Here is a 16,147-nt window from a genome sequence, read left to right as displayed (position 1 = left end):
TCCTTTCTCCTCATTGTAACTTATGACGATTATTTCCCTCGTCTTCTTGTACATTTTGGCCAGTCTGGTTCACCATTTCTCCCCAGCGCCTGGCACCATGCCTGGCTCGAGGCAACAGGTGCTTAATAAATATTTGTGGAATAAAATGCAGAGCCAGGCTTTTGTGATTTGTGGAGGGCACAGCGAGCCGCCTCCCAGGTGGTGGAACTGAATTGTAAAATAATGCAAAAATGGGTCACAGCAGATTCAAAGTCACCTTAAAAGGAGGGAATGGAAGCTCATAACTGGCCGTGGCCTTTCATAAAGTCTGGGGCGGGGACACCCTAGCCGAAAGGAGGCATGTCCAGGCCCAGGAACACATCTCTATGGGAAATGAATGCATCAGGCAGATGAGACCATTAACCCTCTCTGTTCTTATTTCAGGCTCCCAAATAACCTTCTGACTAAACGTTTATTGACTTACAAATGAACAAATGAATGAATGGACTTGACTTTCCAGATAATTCCAGTATCAAGAGAGGCTCTACTGATAGCTTTCCATCCATCATTTCAGTATAAAGAGTCTGCCCAAAGTTCTGGTTCTCAGAGGAAATTAACCAGTTAGTGTTCAAGTTTATACCTCAGTCTCTGTGAATTTGGTCAATGTGAGTCAGCCTGTCCAATCCCAGTGAACAAATTGGTTCTAGTTTCAGAGCCTGCAAGACGAAGAGCAGCCCTTGGAGGGTAGAGCTCTCACTACAATGATGGCACCATCTCAGAATACAGCCAGTCCCCCACCCAGGTGACACCTGCTGCATCCAACAACTTCCCTGGAACTTTGCTTTCAGTCCTGCCTCAGCTTACACGCAGGGACTATGCCAGATCCCTAGACGAGGTGCTGACCTCTCTCCCCATCCTTATTCTGCCTCTGAAGAGGCCTGAAGCCCTCAGGCAAAGGGACAAGCACTGGACTGGGAGTCTGGGAATCTAGATCCAAATTCTGTCTCTGAACCAAGTTGCTGTGGCCCTGAGCAGTCCCTTTTCTCTAGGTTTCCACATCTTTGGCTGTGTGGTGCTTTGGACCACAGGACACCTGCGACTCTGAAGGCTGTGGGGCAAAGAAGGGACAGAGAGGGTCGGCCTGCAGAGGCCGGGCTGGGAAGGTAGAGGAGGAAGGCGCAGATCTGGTGCTACACTGCCAACAGTGGGAGCCCGTGAGGCCAATTGAGTGATTCTGGAAAACAGGGCCGGCTGTGTCCACAGCAGCAGCTGCATTTCACTCTCGCACCATCAGGAACTGAGCTAATCCAGTGCAGGCGCTGCTGGCTGCTCCCCAGTAACGGGGTTGTTCGCCCATGTGTGAGTGTGTGTGTCTGTGAGCGCGAGCAGGCTCAGCTCAGCACCCGCGAGGGCTGTGTGCACTCAGATGCCCAGGTGCTGTTCAGAGCCAGGCAGAGACCCGGGAGTATCTTTATCAAACCTGGGTCAGAACTGGCATCCCTCACCACTTGTGTTACCTGGGAGCTGTGTGACCTTGAGTGAGTCTCACAACCTCTCTGAGCCTCTGTCTCCTCTTTTGTTGCTCATTAGCAGAGGAGATCCTCATTTGTTTAGTTTATTACTTCATTCATTTAACAAATATTCCCTGAGCGGCTTTTCCGTGCCAGGCACTAGGGAGACAGAGATGGTTATGAAATGACTCTGGCTCCAGCAAAGAGGCGCTGACAAAACTCTCCCAACAGCAGAAGGGAGACCCTCCTATGTGCCATGTCACACATATCCACGTACAATGAAAGACAGAGGGGCGTATGGCTAACCCCTGTGGTCTGTGGGACCCAGGGCAGGCTCCTAGGCAAGGTCACATGTGAACTGGGCCCTGAAGGATGGATGGGTGGCTGCAGGGCAGACAAGAATCCTGCCAGAGGAAGTGGCAAGTGCTAAGGGCCTGAGGCACACATGAAAGAACCATCTGGTGAAACCGTTGTCATGGTGCTTGTTTGACACTGAATGGAAATCACTGTATGTGTCTGTCTCATGCATCGTGTGTGTTGTGAGCACTTTTATAGGTTAAGGAAGGCCAGATCACCTCCCTAGGCCAGCCCTGAGCACAGGTTGTCCAGGGTGTGTTTCAGGCAAGGTCAGTGGACAGAGGGAGGGAGGGAGGGACACTGCAGGTCAGGCAGGTAGGTGGGCAGGTGGATGAGCCCATAGTCCCCACGGGAAGAAGAGTAGGGCTGTCTGTGGGGATCTACCTCTGGGACCCTAGGAGCCAGGAAGGTGGCCGCGTACTCGGCCAGGGCCGTGTCGTTCACCATGCTGCGCGCCATCTCGGAGAGCAGGTGATTCACCGCCCCATGTCTGTGCAGCTCCCACAGCAGGTGTGTGATCAGGTGGTTCCTCTCCAGGCATTTCTGGACCAGAGAAGCCAGCTTGGCCTGAAAGGGTGGAAGCAAAGATGCAGTCAGGTGGGTTCATGGTTGCAGGGCTCCCTCAGGGGCCGGATGACTGAGCTGGGACAGCGGGGCTGGGGCATCGGCTCCCGGCTCCACATCACCAGCCCTGTCTTAGCTCAGCCTCCTCCCTGCAATCCCTCCCTCCACCCAGAAGCCACAGCTGGCTTTGAAAACAAGCAGCCGCACTGCTGCCCACCTCTGGGGGCTCCCCTACTGCTGTCTGGATGCCCCCTGGGTGGGTCAGCAGAGTGGACTTCAGCCCCACCTTCGACCAGCTATGAGACCAAGCTCCTCCCTACCCCTCGACTTGCTCATCTGTACAATGGGTGCAGTTAAGGGCACCAGGACAAAAGGAGACGGTGCAGGCAAACACTCCCACAGGGCTGGCCCAGTGGGGCCCTCATGCATCAAAGGTCTTAGACTGGCCCGGTCCGTGAGCCTGTCTGGCCCCATCATGACAACCCTCCTTCTCATGCCCCCTGTTCCAGCCATGCTGGCCCACTCCGACCCCTGACACCCAGGAACTTCCTCATCGCTCCTTTGCATCTCCTACATGTCCCAAGCACAGAAAAGCCTTGTGCAGATCTGCTCAGAGGCCGGCCTGGGCACCGCCTTCCTGATGCTCAGGGCTTCAGCCCCTCTGCGCCCAGGCCCCAGCTGCCTCTTTCCCAGCAGTTAATCTTTGTATTTGCAGGTCTGTCCCCCACATAGTCTGGGGGCTTCTCAAGGTCAAGGCTGACACTCCCCTGGATCCCCGGCTCCATCCCTGTGCCATGGCTGGGCACAGCACGCCCCTGGGGAGGCACTTGTTACGTGAACCACCTGAGTGCATGACCCTTCTGCTGTGAAATGACTTCCCAGGTCTCCGCATGGAGGGAAGCATGTCCGGAGGGACTCACAGACTCTCGTCACCTCCTGCTCCATTGGAGAAGGAGGTGATGAGGTCTTCCTGCCAGAACTCCCCTCCAAGCTCGTCCCAGAGGATCAGGGACGTTTGCGCTTCAGTTTCTAGGCAGTGTAGCAGGTGCCCAGTGCTGCAGGCAGGCAGGACAGGAGGCTGGGCTCCCTGGGACCCCTGGATCACACCCCAAAACATCAGGGTCTCATCCCTTCAGGCAGCATCAGCTGACTATGAATGGTTTCCCCAGAGAAAGAGGCCAGTTGTTGATGGTGACAGTGACTCCACTGGGCTCTGAGAGAGACAGTGTGGCCGATGGGAAGGTTGCAGCCTTTGGCATCAGACAGAGCTGGGTTCAAGTCTTGGCCCTGCGACCGGGTAGCTCTGTGTGACTACGGGCGAGGCACTTCACCTCTCTGAGCCTCGGTCTCCTCATCCACAGAGTGGGGTCCATGTTCCCCTCCCTGACGTGCTCGGAAACTGCGTCGTGGGGGAGGCACGTAGAGCAGGCCCGCAGCCGAGGGCGGTCAGCGCCATCAGAGTCCTCATGCCCCCTGAGCCAGGTCAGGAGCCACCATTCCTGTCTGCTGTTGGGAAAACCGAGGCACCAGAGGTGAATCACGACCCGGAGGAGGGGCTGGATTCCGAGCCCAGGTCTCTGAGGCTCCTCCCCGTCCAGTCCTACCTCCTCTGTGGCAGGCCTTCCCACGTGCGAGTGATGCAGTGCTGGTGCCGTGTTTTTATTTCCATCTTGCAGGTGTGAAGCACTTGGTAGTTTACAAGGGACTGTGGGCCTCATTTAAGCGAATGGTGCGTAGCAACTGACGAGGCCCTCAGAGGAGCGCGGGAAGCCTCCCATTTTCGAGAGTTTTACACTTTTCTCCGCCTCTCCGCCCATGCCATCTGTGGACGGCCAGAAGAGGCCGTGAGAGCGGCCAGGAGGGAATTCCCGTTATTTCAGGCTGGGTGCACTCGCCGAGTCAGCGGGGTCCCGGGGCTCAACCACGTCCTTCCAGCCCCCAGCCCAGCGAGCTCCTGGCCCACCGTGCCTGGAGAGTAGAAAGGGCAGCCCCTCCAGGTCCACCGCCCAAGTCCAGGTGCCACATTTGAGAGTAAACATCTCATCTCAACCAGACTACACGTCTGACTAGCGTGTCGGAGCCTGTGAGCCTGTGCTGCCACTTCTGGGGATCTGTCTTCAAGAAACGTCTTGAAATGTGGGGAACCTTTTCTAATAAAAAATGTGCATCATAGTATTTATACACAATAATGTGTGTGTGTGTATATATATACACTATATATTGTGTGTGTGTGTGTATATATATATATACACAATATAACCCCCCCATATACATACACACAGTAATGCAAAAGAGAGAGGGAGGGAGGGGAGGACAGAGGGAAGACGGACAGACTGACGCGAACACCCCCGAGGATCTGGCGGTTTATGAACTGGGGTGTCTCATGCTTTACACTCCAGCCGGACAGCAGCTTCCAAGGCTGGCAAAGGCAGGACAGCTCTTACGTCGGTTACACACTTAAGCGGGGAAAGCGGGGCACAGACACACGGGAACAGTGGGAGCTCAGACACATGTAAAATGCACTGGAAGAAAATACATGAAAACGCTGAATGCAAATGGGAACTCAGGGTGAAATCTGTCTCATTCTTCTTTCCAGTGTTTTTATATGATAGAGATGGGCTACATCGTAGTGGGGAAAGTGCTAAGCTCTCCTTTCTTCTGAAACAGACACTTCAGATTGATTTCACACACACATTACCTTCAAAGGCGTCACAGCCAAATTTGCCTCGTGGTGCTTTTTCTGAAGTTCGTCAAGCTGAAAGAGAAGCAACATTTTTGAGAACCATCGTTCACCCAGCCCAGCGCTTCCGCGGTGAACTGCGCTCAGAGAGGTTGGCTTTCGTCCCCTCTTCCCCTACCAGAGTTCTCAATGGGAACAGGGGCCTTTCCCAGCAGCTGCTCTGCTGGATCAGGGAGGGCGGATGCTCTGAGCACTGGAGAATGAGCCCTGCCAGATTGCCCCGTTGCCTCTTCCTCCAGGAAGGAAGCCTTGCCGATTCCCCATGCGGAAGTGCCAGAGTTTGTTGGCGCGGTGTTAAACCTACAGCTCCGCTAGCCAGATGCCCTGGGTCCCACCCCAGCCCAGCTACTCACTTGCACCGTGACCTTGTGCAAGTCATGTCTCTCTTGACCCCAGTTTTCTCTTCTGCAAAGTGGGGGTAATATTAGTGCCCGCCCAATGGTGAGGATGGTCTGAGGACTCTGTGAATTGATTCCTGTAAAGTCTTAGAACAACTGGCATCGGTCAAGCCTCAGGAAATGTAAACCATTATTATTCTCTGGGGCAGGCACGTGAGTGAAGCCACCTTGGACTGTCCAGCCCAGCCCAGCACCCAGCTGAATACCAGCAATGATCCCCGCTGCTGCTCTGTGGGCGGAATCGCCCAGCCGAGTCCTGCCCGAACCCCTGACCCACAGTCATACGCTGCTGTAAGGCGGGTGTTCTGTGGCTCCTCACCCACTCTCTGGTTCTCTCTGTAGTCAGTACAAGAAAGCTGTATAGATAAAAGCCCTTCTTCCTGTCCCCCGGACTTCCTTTGACCTCTACACTGTTTTCAGCCCTGCTACCCGTGATCAGAAAGCATATGTGTGTATGCACGCACATGAAACTACCCTAGACAAACTGTCTCACAGCTCGCTCTTGTCACTTACCATAAAGCTGTGGTGGTAATTCCATGTTAATATAGACAAACTGATCGCATTCTTCTAGAATCTTGCATATTATTTAATCATGAGGCTGGAACAAAATTGATTTAACCAATTCTTTGTTTATGAAAACAGTAGATTGTTTCTGTTTCTTTGCTTCATAAACAAGGCTTTAATGAACATTTCTATAAATCTATTCTGGCACATGTTTCTGGACATAGCCGAAGAGCAAAATGCCAGCTCCACGTAGACTGTCTTACATTCAAAAGACGCACAGTAATATCTGCAGGCTTGGATGAAATCTTCTGTCTACTTCAGTCCAAGAAATAGCATGAATATGTCGTGTGGGAAGGGATAAACTGGGAATTCAAAAATTGCACCTCCTGGGGAGTGACGGAAATGTTAGCTGTCTTGACTGCGGTGGCGGTTTCATGGGTGTGTACATCTATCAAAATTCACCAGATTGTGAATCTGAAATATGTGCAGTTTACTGTACAAGAACCATGCCACAGTAAAGGTGTTAAAATATATATATAAAAAAAGAAACAGCATGAATGCGTTGCTGTGAGCTGCGTACTGGGGCATTTGCAGCTAAAAAACAAACGAGAAGAAAGTGAAAAGACAACAGAATGGGAGAAGATGTTTGCAAATCCTGTATCTAATAAAGGAACTGCATCCGGAACACAGAGCAAACTCTTACAACTCAGCAACAGCAAAATCAACAACCCAGTTACAAAACGGACAGAGGATCTGAGCAGGCATCTCTCCAAAGAAGACGGATGAACTGCAAATAAACACATGAAAAGATGCTCAACTCTATTAGCCATTAAGGAAACACAACTCAAAATCACAGCGAGATGCCACTTCATACCCACTAGGATGGTTGGCAACAAAAAGACAGACAGTAGCAAATGTCAGTGAGAACGTCAAGTTGGGACCTTCACACACTGCTAGTGAAGCAGAAAGTGGAGCCAGAGACAGACCTGGAAGTAACTTAATAATTACATAACAAGAAGTTCATCAGACAGATGACTAGATAAAGATGTAGGGGGTGCATGTGTGTGTGTGTGTGTATAAAATGGTGTATGTGTATATATATATATATATATATATATATATATATATATATAATGGAATACTACTCAGCCATAGAAAAGAATGAAATACTGCTATTTGCAGCAACACAGATGGACCTAGAGATAATCATAGTAAGTGAAGGAAGTCAGAGAGAGAAAGATAAATATCACATATCACTTCCATGTGGAATCTAAAAAATAGTACAAATAAACTTATTTACAAAACAGAAACAGGTAAGAAGGGGAGGGATAAATTAGGAGTTTAGGATTAGCAGATACAAACTACTGTATATAAAATAGATAAACAACAAGGTCTTACTGTATAGCACAAGGAACTATGTTCAACATCTTGTAATAACCTATAATGAAAAAGAATCTGAAAATATATATATGTATATATACATAAAACTGAATCACTTTGCTGTACATCAGAAACTCACACAACATTGTAAATCAACTATATTTCAATTAAAAAAAGAATTTCATCAGATATCTGGAAACTATAAAACATTAATCAAATGTAACTTCTAGGACAGTAAAATACAACTCCTAAAATTAAGAACTAAAATAATGAGTTTTAGAGCAAATTCAACTCACCAAAGAACATTATTTAACTGGAAGACTGACTAGAAAAAATATCCAAACTGATGAAGAGAAAGACAAAAAAATGAAAATTATTTTTTAAAAAAGACATAAAAACATTGGATATGGTAAAAAAAAAAAAAAAAGGTCTAACGTGTGTAACTGGAGTTATATTTTTCACAGATCAGTGACAGACAGGACAAAAATTGGTGACAGACCACCCAAATTAGTTAAGGGCAGAGTGACAAATATACCCTCATTTATTGCCTTGGCTTTGGAAGTGGGTACCAATACTTTGGAAAGCAAATTTGCCATATGTATTAAGAATGAACACTATTTCCTCTGTCTGAACCAGTGATCCCAGTTCTCTGAACTATTGTATATAAACAATGATACATAAATTTACAGAAAGATACAACACTAAGAGAACCAAAATCACATCCACCCCATAGATACTCCACAGCCCGAAACTAATGGACATAAAAGCTATGAAACACGGATGGAGGGCATCAATTCTATGTGTAGTGTGTTCCATTATGCAAAGAATGCGTAAGACAGGAGTCAGAAATCATATCGAAAATGTTGATGGTATATTTTCGTCCATTAACTTGTGAAAAAAATGTAAAGTGTGGTTCAGGGTAACAAGTTGTGGGCAATCACATACACTCGTTTATTCCTGCCGGAAGCATAAATGATGCAGCCATTTTGGAGGTCGTTTGCCGTCATCTTCAAAGTTAATTAGGCACATAGCCTTTGACCTCGTCATTCTTTCACTGGGATTTTACCCTTTACCCATGTAGTGGGAACATATTCCAAGACACAGGCAGAGAAATGTTCGCTGAAGCCTTGTTTGTAAAGCAAAGCAACAAAAACAATTTGGGTTTCTATATGCAAAGAATTGCTTAAGTAACATACGGTTTGGCCTCTTGAAAAATAATGTGCAAGAGTTTAATACCCAGCGTGCGTGTGTTGATATGGAACATCACCCAGATCTTTCATTCAGTGACAATATTAGGATGCAGAATATTTCTGCACAATGTGATTTCACATACGAACACACACAGGTGCTGAATGTGGGTAGATGGGGTTGAAAAAAATGGAAGTCAGCAGGGGTTGGGGTTGAGAGGGAGAAAAAGACTATTGTTTTGCATTTTTTAAAGATTGAGACAATTTTAGATTTACAAACAGTTGTAAAAAATAATACAGAGAGATGCTTTGGATACTTTGCCCAGTTTCCTCCAGTGAGGACATTGGGCAAAACTACAGTATATTACACAGCTGGTGGGACGGACGAGAAGCTTTTCTTCCTGTACTGTTCTGCACTTTAGGAATCTGATGAACAAGTTCAGACTGCTGAGAATGGTCAGTGAGAGCTTACCTAGTTCTTTTTCCTAAGCTCGGAACTCCCTGGAGTGAGGGAAGATTAACTTGCTGGCGGGCTCCGCTTACCTGGCCCCGGAGACGGGCGACCTCACCGCGGGAGGCCGGCAGCGGCCGGGGCGCCGAGCCCTGGTCCCTGAGCTGGCACCGCAGGGTCAGCGCCTGGTGACGGAGCTGCCTGATGCTCAGCCTGAGGTCCTCCTCGGAGGCCTCAGCCTCCGGCTCCTGGAGCAGATTTGGATGAAACGCTTAGGTTATCTTTCAAGTACTTTGCCTTTGCCAACAGACAGTACCCATTTTCCTTCTTAACTTTTTTCCCGCTTACGTTTTCTCATAGCAAATAAATTGTACAAAATAAAGTAACAGAGATGACTCCAAAAACTATTAGCCAGCATGAACATTATTACCCACAGCTTCTCTCACATGTTCAGTCTTTCGGCTCTGCTGTTACCCACGTGTGCATATGCGTGTGTGGCCCGTGCTGGGTTTCTTGAGTGGGGGGGTTGGGGAGGGTCCAGGGAATCACAGAATAACATTCTCGAATGTTATTTTCAAAAGAATATTGTTTTTCGCATGTGAAAAATATGCAAAATAGCATGATATTTCAGAGTCTGTTTGAATAGGTGTCAGTCCCCATTATACTGAAACACAGTATAATGAATGAAATTTAGTGTTCAAATCCAACTGTGAGATGCTCATGACATTCATGTTTCATGTATTTATATAAAACGTAACTGCATTTCCCCCACACACTTTTCTTAAATCAGTACAAAATAGCCTCTCGCTCTTCTTGGGTCAAACATGAGCGGGTTTCATGTGAACATCAGCAGGGCATTTCTGGGCGGGCAGAAGGTAAGAAGGAAGAGACTGATTTATCACCGTGGGGAGTTTGGCCAAATGGTAGTGGTGCTCTTGCCCCAGTGGTTCCGGACTTTAAAATTTTTAAAATACCTTATGTGCATACGTAAACACAGGCGTGTGTGTGTGTGTGTACATATACGCACACCCTTGTGTCTGTTTTTCTCTGTGTCACTTACATGCCATACACATCTTCCGCATTCTGCTTTCCTCCCCTAGTACCACGTCACGGGCATTTTCCGATGTCATTAAATAATGTCGAACACGCCGCCGCCAGCACACATGCAGCGCTCTGTGGCGCTCTGAACACTCAGACTATGCTGACATTTTGCTGCTGCCATTGGGGCTGTGATGGAGACCCTCACCCATAAATGCCTGGCACACCTCTGGCTTGTCCCCTGAGACCACCAGAGGCGGAATTTCCGCGTCATCACTGAGCTCTTGACTCAAACTCCTCGGGTGGCCCTGGGAAGGAGCAGGGCCGTGAGGAGTGCGAGCTCCCGCTGCCACGAGGCGGGGACCCGGAGACGCGGGGGCTTCTCAAGGCGCCCGTGCTCCTGGTCACGGCGGTCTACCTTTCGTTTAAAGCAGCCACCCTGGGAACTGAAGGCCCGCAAAGATCATCCCTTCCACGTGTTCCTGACCTGGGCGTGAGCTGCCAGGAGGGGAGCCCAGGCCGCTCTGCTTGGAGAGGAGAGGGAAGAGGGAGGCGAGGGCGGGAGGGCAGAATCAGCGTGACTGGCTGTCAGGCCTCTCCCTTGTTAGCCGGGAATATGATGGTAGAATGCGACTTTTTTAATTAACAGAAATTCACAGTGCGTGGGCCTGAGATTCACAGGCTGGGCCCTGTCAAGAACAGATGGGTGCTCCAAACGGTTCCAGACAACCAGCTCCAAACAGAGTTGCAAAACAACTTAGCCTTTCTGGAAAGTTCGGCTCCTTTGCCACCTCCCTCCTCTGCAGTGACTTGGGCTTCGTCTCGAGGATCCAAAGAGAGCATCCACTGCGCATTCTAAAGAGAATGAGAGTGTGGGGTGGAGGCGGACCCTGCCTGTCACCTGGGACTGCGCTGCCCAGCGACCCCTGCGAACGACCCCTTGACCCACTTGCTCCCTAGCAGACATCAGAAGCACATGCTCCAGCCACGCACTTGGGCTGGGAGCCATGGTGAATGCGGCCCTCAGGGCGCTCTGTCTGGTGGAAGAGATTGATGCAGACAAAGGCCATACAACACAGCATGGTAAGGGGAAGCCAGGGGGCTGCAGGGGCCTAAGAGAGGCACCACATCAGAGGCGCCCATCACACCAGCGAGGTGGCGGCGAATGTACAATGCCCACTCTCCGGGGAGGGAGGGGCACATGAACGTGCAGCGTTTGCTATTTCCGTGGTGTGTGCACCATCAAGGCCACGGCAAGGTACCAAATGGCATCACTGAGTGCAGAGCTGGGGAGAGATGGGCAGGAGCTGCCTCCGCACTGAACCCATCCTGGGGTGGGGGGGAGGAGATGCCCTAACGTGAGACCTTGAGGATGGCGGCAGCCCCCAGGAGAAAGCCGGGGTGCCGGGAGGGGCGGGCCGAGGGTCTAGGCGTGTAGGGACTGAGGAAAATATAAAGCAACAGCTGAAGCTCTCAAGGGGCCAGATTAGAACTCGCCAGAAGGAATTTGGACTTCATACCAAGCTCAGGAGGAAGACATAGAAGGGTTTTACGCCAAATAAAAACATGACCAGGTTTGTGACTTGGGATGAAGGGAAGGGGAAGCTTTCCTCACCCTCTACCCTCTAGCCGCCAACCAATTCCATTGCTTCCAATTCTAGCTTTTCTCTGGAATCCCCCCCCCCTTTTCTTTTTATCCAAATTCCAAGTTCCTCCCCTCTGGTATCATCTCTCGGCAAAATCCTCTTGACTGTCCGCCCTGTGCCCACCTGCCCCTTCTCCTTACAGCAGACAGTGATCTTCTTACAAAAAAAATTAATCATGTTGTTCTCCTGCTTAAAATCCGCGAACAGTTTCCTGCGGCACTGAGAGATGACCCTAACCAGCGCCTGTAAGGCCTCCTGTGATCTTTCTCATGACAACTTTTCCAGCCTCATCTCATACGATGCCCCAGCCTTGCCCACCGTGTTCCAGCCACACTGACTACTTTCCGCTTTTTCAACAAGCCAGGCTCATTCTTGCCTCAGAGTCTGGGCCACTTGCTTCTCCCCTTGCCTGGAATGTTCTTCATCTACTGTTCCTTTCAAACCTTGAAACCCTCAGCTCGATATTCACCTCCTCAGAGTTCCAGTTCCTACCAGGTCTCAGCGGCTGGGATTTGAGAACTATAGGATCTGAGGGAAATGTATAAAAACGATGCTTTGCAGGCACTGACTGGCAGCTGACGCAGGGCTACAGTCCTTGAGGGAAAGGATGCGCAACAAGGAAAGCGCCACATCCCCCTGGATTTCCCCCTGGAACATTTTCCGTGGTTCAGGGAGCTAGACCCCAAGCTGAATGTGGTGGTCCTGCTAGGTGGAATCGGCATAGAAGACTGGGGCTCAGGGATGCCATGACAGCTGAGGTTGGTGAGACAAAGTACCAGGGGGAAGAGAGCTGCAGAGGAGAAATCCAGATGCTGTCCTAGAAATATCCTTGGGTCCTTGGTTAAATCATAAGCAGTGAAGTATAGTGCAAGACTCTGAGGCTTAGCAGAGAGCAGCAGCTGGGAGGTCAATACTAAAGAGATTTCAGGGGTCACACACTGCTACAAAGATGGCAGTGTTCCGCCCGAGCCAAAGTGGAGAGTCTTTGGTGAATGCTCTGGGGACTCAGCGGGTACCACTGAAAGGCCGTGCCCTAGAAGAAGGACCACACATTAGGAGAAAAATTGAGCCCTGGGACCGAGGGGAACACTGTAACTGGCCTGCACAGGAATAACACAGTCTGCTGATCATTCAGCTACTCACTGGAACAAAACTCATTCAACATTCTTTGGAGGAAGCTAACAACCAGGAATCTCTACACCATGTTCTACACAACGCCCAACATTAACATAAAAAGTCCTAGTCACAGGAAGAAGCAGGAGAATGAGACTTGAACCAAGAAATCAAACAGTCAGTAGAAACAGACCCAGAGATGATCCAGATATTGGGGTGAGCAGACAAGGCCTTCAAAATGACTGATCGTACAGATTTTTTTAACACAGGAAAAGATAGACAAAAGGAATGAAAAGATGGAGCACTGCAATAGAGAATTAGAATCTTTTTTTAAAAAGGATAAAATGGATCTTCTAAAACCGCAAAATACAATAAATTGGATGGATTTATTAGAAAACAGGATTCAGCAGAACATGGGATTAGTGAACTAAAAGGTCAACAGAAAATTCAAACTGAGGCATAAAAAAAAGGAAAAAATAGAATAGTTTCAAAATATGTGAGATACAATTTTTTAAAATCCGGGTCTTTAAAAGGAGAGAAAAATAGACCAGAACAAAATATCTGAAGAAATAATGGCCAAGAATTTTCCAAATCTGATTAAAGACATGATTCTACAGTTTCAAGAAGTTCAGAAAAACCAAGCAGGGTGAACACATAAAAGCCCAGGTAAGCACATCATAGTGTAACTGCCAAAACCCAAAGGTTAAAAGCAGGTGCTTAAAATAGTCTGAGATAAAATGATACATTTCTTTCAGGGAAAAAAAAAAAGACAAATTATTCAGTTTCTGAACAGAAACTTTGGGAGCCAGAAGACAATGGAATGAGACCTTTAAAGTGTCAAAAGACAGGAGTGTATCTGCCTAAAATTCTGAATCCAGAGGAAAAAAATCTTTTAAAGTGGAGGTGAAAAATTGTTTTCAATAAAAAAAAATTTGAGAGAATTCACCACCAGCAGACCCTCACTATAAGAAATAGCAAATTTCTTCAGGCAGATGTAAAAACAGATCCAAAGAAGCAGAAGAAGTAAACAGCACAAGAATGTAGAAAGATTTGAGTAAATATAAAAGATTGTTGACTGTTTCAAATGACAATAATAACAACACCTTGTAGGGCATATATTACATAGAAGTAACACAGTTGATAAAAATAAACAATAAAAAAGAGAAAAAGAATAAATGGAGTTAAACCATTAAAAGATTTTTGCATTATTTGAGACATGGAAAATACTAATTTAAAGTAAAGTTTAATAATTAATAGATACATTTTGAAATTTCTAGGATAACCACTAAAAGAATGACACTAAAATGTATAACAAAATAAGCTAACAGGGAAGAAAATAGAATAATAGAATATAGTTTACTAATACCAAAAACAAAGGAAGAAAAGAAAACAGAACAGAAGAGATAAATAGAAGAAACAGCAAGAGGGTAAACATAAAGCCAATTACACCATTATGTATATGAAATGTAAATGGACCAAACACTCAAACTAAAAGACAGAGGATGTCAAACTGAACTAAGTTAAAAAAAAAAAAAACCCATATGTCATTTCTAAGAAACATACTTTAAATATAAAGATACTGATAGGTTAAAATAAAAAAGATAGATGGTGTAAGAAAGTTGTATACCACGAAAATATTTATGGAAAAAACTGATATGACTACATTAATATCAGAAAAAAAGTCGACTGTAGGGCAAGACGTGTGAAAGGTAACGAGAGACATTTCATCATCACAAAGGAGTCGATTTCATCAGGAATACATCATAGCCTTAAAGCTGGGTATATCTCATAAATCATTTCAAAATGTATGAATCAAAACTAACATAACAAAAAAGAAGAAAGAAACAAATATACACAGAGTTGGAGATTTCAAAAGATGACAAAACAAATAGACAACACATCAGTAAAGATACAGAAGATTTGATCAGCACAATTAACCAGCTTGGCCTAATTAATACTCAGCAACCACAGAACATTCATTTTACAAGGACACATAGGATATTTACCAAAATAGACCATAACCTGGTCAAGAAAACAAATCTCAACAAATTCTAAAAGATTAAAATAATATAATATATATTTTCTGATAACAATGAATAAAACTACAAATAAATAGCAAACATCTAACTAAAAACTCCACAGACGCTTGGAAATTCAGCAACACACTTGTAAATAACCCATGGGCCAAGGAAAAAATCACAATAGAAACGAGAAGTTACTTTGAACTGAACAGACACAAAAAGTACAGTGTATCAAACTGTGTGGGATGCAGTTGAAACAGTGCTTAGAGAGAAATGTCTAGATTTAAATGCGTAGATCACAAAAGAATAACAGTTGAAAATCTATGATCCAAACTTTCAACCCAAGAAGATAAAGAACAGCCAGTTAAACCAAAAGAAAGTGGAAGAAAGGAAATAATGAAGATGTTAGCAGCTACCAATGACATAAAACACAGACATACAGTAAAGAAAAGCAACAAAACCAGAAGATGACCCTGTGAAATGACTGATAAAATTAGAAAGGAAGAGACAGAGAGACAGAGGCAGAGAGGCAGCAAGAATGGATATGAAGGTATGCGAAGGGCTCGATACTAAACGTCCTACAGACAGTCAAGACCATCATGAGACTGCCACGAGCTTAGGGGCCCGGGAGGTCCAGTATTGTTCACAGACGAGGAAGACGACTCAGAGAAGTCTCCGATGCCGTAAGAGCAGAACCGGGTTTGAACCCTGTTTGACTGAGTTCCAAAGCCCGCTGCTCTCTCCTTTCAAGACCCAACACCCAGAGTGATAGAGGCTTTGGCTGAAGCTGTGGTGGTAACCAGACTGTAATATATAAACCCATCAAATCAACGCATTGTACACCTTTAACTTACACAGCTTTCAATGTCAATTATATCTCAATAAAAATTAATTTTTAGAAAGAATGTGCAGAATTATGCCTTGAGCTGCTTGAAAAACCCTCGGTCTGAAAATACAAGCTCTGATCTTGAAGTGTAAACACCCCCTCCATGCCCCACCAGATACCAAAACAGCCTAGGCAGGGGGCAGACTCACATCCTGTCATAGGGAAGAATAAAGACACGGACTCTGACTGCCCAGGTGGAGTCCGGGCTCCACTCCTCCTACTGTGTGATTCAGGGCAAACCACTTAACTTCTCTGTGCCTACGTTTTCTCATCTGGTAAATGCGGATGGTGACTGTTCCTCCCAGGGTTGCTGGAGGACATGTGAGTAAAGGGTGTGGTAGAAAGTTAGCAAGATGATTAAACAGCTATGCA

The 16,147-nt window shown here is 46.8% G+C and overlaps 1 protein-coding gene across 1 annotated transcript in view; it reads right to left on the bottom strand.

Annotated features, from left to right (window-relative positions):
- C2H4orf50 (chromosome 2 C4orf50 homolog) overlaps positions 1-16,147 on the bottom strand; it is an 86,595-nt gene that overhangs the window by 40,698 nt on the left and 29,750 nt on the right. The window contains exons 8-10 of the mRNA XM_032493719.1: positions 9,164-9,319; positions 5,110-5,166; positions 2,232-2,414 (exon numbers count right to left, since the gene is read on the bottom strand). Of these exons, the coding sequence (XP_032349610.1) occupies positions 2,232-2,414; positions 5,110-5,166; positions 9,164-9,319 (396 nt within the window). The remainder of the gene's footprint in view (positions 1-2,231; positions 2,415-5,109; positions 5,167-9,163; positions 9,320-16,147) is intronic.

This window comes from Camelus ferus, chromosome 2, assembly GCF_009834535.1.
Source record: "Camelus ferus isolate YT-003-E chromosome 2, BCGSAC_Cfer_1.0, whole genome shotgun sequence".
Taxonomy (NCBI): domain Eukaryota; kingdom Metazoa; phylum Chordata; class Mammalia; order Artiodactyla; family Camelidae; genus Camelus; species Camelus ferus.
The sequence above is the reverse complement of the archived record's forward strand: the minus strand, read 5'-3'. Positions and strand labels throughout refer to the sequence as shown.